The sequence below is a fragment of the Oratosquilla oratoria genome, chromosome 39 (assembly GCF_046742065.1).
Source record: "Oratosquilla oratoria isolate Oo_2021 chromosome 39, ASM4674206v1, whole genome shotgun sequence".
NCBI classification, from domain to species: Eukaryota; Metazoa; Arthropoda; class Malacostraca; order Stomatopoda; family Squillidae; genus Oratosquilla; species Oratosquilla oratoria.
The window spans coordinates 41,368,269-41,373,268 of record NC_134815.1 but is presented as its reverse complement, the minus strand read 5'-3'; the positions used below and the strand labels follow the sequence as shown (position 1 = coordinate 41,373,268).

Here is a 5,000-nt window from a genome sequence, read left to right as displayed (position 1 = left end):
CCCTCCCTCCTCCTCTTACTCTCTTGTAGTTCCCCCCTTCCTTTCTGCTTTTTTCACTCTCTTTTTCTCTTACTCTCTTTTAGTTCCACCTTCCCATCTCCTTCTTTCCCTCCGCTCTTTACTTATTCTCTTTTACCCCCTCTTCCCCTTCTCCTTTCCCTGCCTTCTTTCCTTACTATCTCTTCTGGCCCCCTTCCCCTTCTCCGTCGTCCCTTACTCTCTTTTATTCCCACTTCCCTTTCCCCTTCTTCCCCTCCCTTTCTCCCTTCCCCTCTCCTTCTTCCCCTCCCACACCCCAGTATTCTTCCCGATCTCCAGAGGGACCTTCCTTTCCGCAGCTCGTCGAGACCCTGCAGGAACTCAAGTACGGCTGGGTGATCAAGACCTTCCTGGGGAAGGCGACGGCGGGGGACCCGGCCGGGACTGCCAACGTCACCCCCTCGCAGTGGGCGCAAGACGGGAAGACCGAGACTCAGGAGGCGGAGGACCTGGAGGAGGAGCAGCTGATGAGCCGAGAGGGCGCCGAACTGGCAGCTCGCCGGGATGTTTTCAGGAACTACACGGCCAATCTCCAGCTCATGGCTGACTGGTGAGCTATAGGATCATCTTTCCTTTTTTTTCTTGTTCGTCTCCTTCTTCGTCGTCTTTCTTTTTCTCTTTCATTCTTTCTTTCCTACCCCTTCTCTTCTTCCTCTTCTTCTTCTTTTTTTCGTCTTCTTCTTCTTCTTCTTCTTCTTCTTCTTCTTCTTCTTCTTCTTCTTCTTCTTCTTCTTCTTCTTCTTCTTCTTCTTCTTCTTCTTCTTCTTCTCCTTTCCAACTCATGGTTGGCTGGTGAGTGATAATATTTTTCTTCTTCATCTTTTTCGTTCTTTTTTCTGTCTGTCTTCCTTTCTTTCTTTCTTTCTTTCTCTTTTTTCTTCTTTTCTTCTTCTTCTTCTTCTTTTTCTTCTTTTTTCTCTTCTTCCTCGTCGCCTTTCCAGCTCATGACTGACTGGTGAGGGGTGAGATCTTAACGAGCTCATTATTATTCTCTTTTTCAGGTACAACCGGATTCGAACTAGCACGACCGAAGTCGAGAGGAACCTCATCCAGCAGGAGATGGAGAAGATCGACGAGACCCTCCGGCAGGCGGAGACTGACCTCACCTGGAGCTCCGAGGGTGAGCTTTACTTCACCCCTCTCTCTTCTTTTCCCTTGCTATGGACCAAAAGGTCTTCTGTCGGTATGTCTTATCATTGTAGTTCATTGTGACACCCTAGGAGCCCACAAGAAACCCTTTCAGAGCTTTTCCTCCGAGATTTTGAGGGTAGAGTTCTTCGGAGCCCTCTGGCGCCTAGACTGGATATATGATAACATAAAAAATAAATAAATGAATAAATAAATAAATAAAATAGTAATAATGGTAATGATAATGATAATAGTGATTTAAAGATCATTGGGTCACCCTGACGACGTTGGGTTGACATCTTTTGAGATTTGTGAGATCTGGAGGATCTCATTTAAGCTTGCGATTAACTTACTGATCATTTCAAACTTTTGAGTTTTGTCATTGAAACAGTTCTATATAATGATCTGTTCGATACTAAACCATTAATCTGATCCAAAATTTGGATGAAATATAGATGGGCCTTCGAGTTCCGTTAGGTCGGCTGAAGCTGAGAGTACTTCCTCACCTATTAACCGAAGACATCTTTTTCTCACTGTAAACACCTCTGCGACCCCAGTGGATCTTTTTTGATTGTATCCAACCCAGATCTCCCGATCTCGCCACAGGCGTTTCAGAGTTCATCGAAGTCATCACGAAGGCGGTCGGCGACCTGGAGAACCGGGTGACCAAATCCAAGAGGAACCTGGCGCGGGTCGAGGAGCAGGTCGCTCAGTGGTCCACGAAACCCTTGTTCGAGCGTAAGGACGGCAAGAAGGACGCCTTCCTCTACCTTGTTGACCGCAATGACCGACTCAAGAAATTGTACGTGGACATGGCTCGCTAACCCTCTCCTGTGTGTGTGTGTGTGTGTGTGTGTGTGTGTGTGTGTGTGTGTGTGTGTGTGTGTGTGTGTGTGTGTGTGTGTATGTATGTGTGTGTGTGTAATAATAATAATAATAGTAATGATAATAATAATAATAATAATAATAACAATAATAATAATAATAATAATAATAATAATAATAATAATAATAATAATAATAATAATAATAATAATAATAATAATAATAATGATAATAATGATAATAATAGTAATAATAATAATAATAATAACAATAATAATAATAATAATAATAATAATAATAATAACAACAATAATAATAATAATGATAATAATAATAATAATAATAATAATAATAATAATAATATAATAATAATAATAATAATAATAATGATAATAAAAATAATAATGATAATAATAATGCTAATAATGCTAATAATGATAATAATAATAATATTAATGATAATAATAATAATAATAATAATAATGATAATAATAATAATGATAATAATAGTAATAATAATGATAATAATAATGATAATAATAATAACAATAATGATAATAATGATAATAATAATAATGATAACAATAATAATAATAATAATAATAATGATAATAATGATAATAATGATAATAATGATAGTAATAATAATAATAATAATAATAATAATAATGATGATAATAATAATAATAATAATGATAATAGTAATAATAATAATAATAATAATAATAATAATAATAATAATAATAATAATAATAATAATAATAATAATAATAATAATAATAATAATAATAATAATAATAATAATAATAATAATAATAATAATAATAATAATAATAATAATAATAATAATAATAATAATAATAATAATAATGGGTTTATTGAGTTAACAGTGATACAGTGATACACTGACAATGTACAGTTTGAGCTAATTTTAGGACTAGACTAAATTGAGTTTATAATGTGCACTATGGACTGAATGGCGCTGTTCTTGTAGCGATCAATCCTCGGCGCTCTGATTGTTACAAGTTTGTTGTGGCTTGTGGCGTGGCGTGGTGTAGGAGCGTCAGGTGGAAGAAGTGTATGTGTGAATGTGTGTGTATCTACAAGTATGTCTGTACATATTCAGTGGTAAACACACACACACACACACACACACACACACACACACACACACACACACACACACACACACACACACACACACACACACACACACACACACACACGGCTCGGTGGCGGATTGGTAAAGCACTGGCCTCACAAGCCAGAGAACCGGGGTTCGATTCCCCGGCCGGGCGGAGATAAGTTGGGTTTGTCTCCTTTCACGTGTAACCCCTGTTCACCTAGCAGTGAGTAGGTACGGGACGTTAGCCAAGGAGTTGTGACCTTGCTGTCCCGGTGTGTGGTGTGTGAGTGGTCTCAGACCTACCCAGAGATCGGCAAATAATGAGCTCTGAGCTCACTGCCGTAGGGTGGTGTCTGGCTGTCTCGACAGAAACTGCAGCAGATCCGAGGTGAATACACACACACACACACACACACACACACACACACACACACACACACACACACACACACACACACACACACACACACACACATATATATATATATATATATATATATATATATATATATACAAAGTAATGTCGTAACACATTCGTAAAATTCAACAAAGACACACTATGTTGAATAGGAAGAAATGAAGTAGACGATATCCCTACACTTCGATCACAGACGGTGACCCTCTTCAGAGGCTCACAGTCTGTGATCGAAATATATGGATATCGTCTACTTCATTTCTTTTTATCCCACACAGTGGGTTTTTGTTGAATATATATATACATATATAGATATATATATATATATATATATATATATACATATATATATATATATATATATATATGTATATATACATATATATGTTTCACAAAGAAAGTTTAAAATAGGAGTGAGCATGAAGATAGTATAGACCTCATAAAAAGCGTGACTGATCTTATTTATCCCTTAAAGCTTGATTAAAAAAACTGGTTCTTTATAAGGCTATCATTCAAATCAATGGTTCTCAACGTGTGGTTCAGTGGACCCCCTTACTGGGCCACAGAGGTCCACAAATTGGGCCACTAACCGAAACTTAGTGAATGTCTGACGATTCTATTCATTGTTGGAGTGACCTCGAGTTGAGTAACGGTAATATTATGCGCTGTGTTTTGGAGTAAACGACGTGAGGTGTCTGATTGAGACAGAGTGTGAGGAGAGAACCTTTTGCAAAATGTCAGTGTTTTTCAGTTATGAGACGCACTCGTTTGAATATGAAACCGTTACCGAGAAAAAATTGGAAAATGTAAATATCCTAAACGGATTAAAAAAAAGTCGAAGAACGGAGAATCATTTTTTTTTTTTTTTTTTTTTAGATTTCCGAAACAAGCAACATCACCGTCGTGTTAATACCGTCAACTATGAATGTCAAATAACACCATTATACACCACTATTCAGTACCATCAACCTTTGAGCACCCGTTGCCTTTTAGCACAGTGAAGTTGCCATGCCAACAACACAGAACAGGACCTTGTAAAATTTTCATGACACGTGGGAGAAAGGTCGAAACAGAGAAAAGAGAACGAACAGGAATATCCATTTTCTCCAACCTTTATCAGTAACCAAGTAACGTTACAGGATACGGCTATTTACGTTCATTCTGGTTTCTCTGTTGAGACCAGTCTGTTCACCCTAACAAGGCGAAGGCTTAGAAGATAACAAACATGCCTTCAATCATCTATTAAAAAATAATAAATGAATAAAGATAAAATAAAATAAAATCAATAAAAGGAGGGCGGAGGGTACACATTAACATGAAGGTAAACTTTAAATGCGTTGGGGAAAATGTACTTCATCGATATTAGAAGAAATCAACAAACCAGCTGTTCAATAACACGAAGAAAATGAACCGGATATTGAGGACAAGCCCTGTCATGCGTCTCTCTCTCTCCCTCTGAGTTCAAAA

At 37.4% G+C, this 5,000-nt stretch overlaps 1 protein-coding gene across 1 annotated transcript in view; it reads left to right on the top strand.

Annotated features, from left to right (window-relative positions):
• Positions 1 to 5,000, top strand: part of Dhc93AB (Dynein heavy chain at 93AB) — a 207,604-nt gene that overhangs the window by 2,548 nt on the left and 200,056 nt on the right. The window contains exons 4-7 of the mRNA XM_076176389.1: positions 339 to 398; positions 519 to 589; positions 1,041 to 1,159; positions 1,774 to 1,969. Of these exons, the coding sequence (XP_076032504.1) occupies positions 339 to 398; positions 519 to 589; positions 1,041 to 1,159; positions 1,774 to 1,969 (446 nt within the window). The remainder of the gene's footprint in view (positions 1 to 338; positions 399 to 518; positions 590 to 1,040; positions 1,160 to 1,773; positions 1,970 to 5,000) is intronic.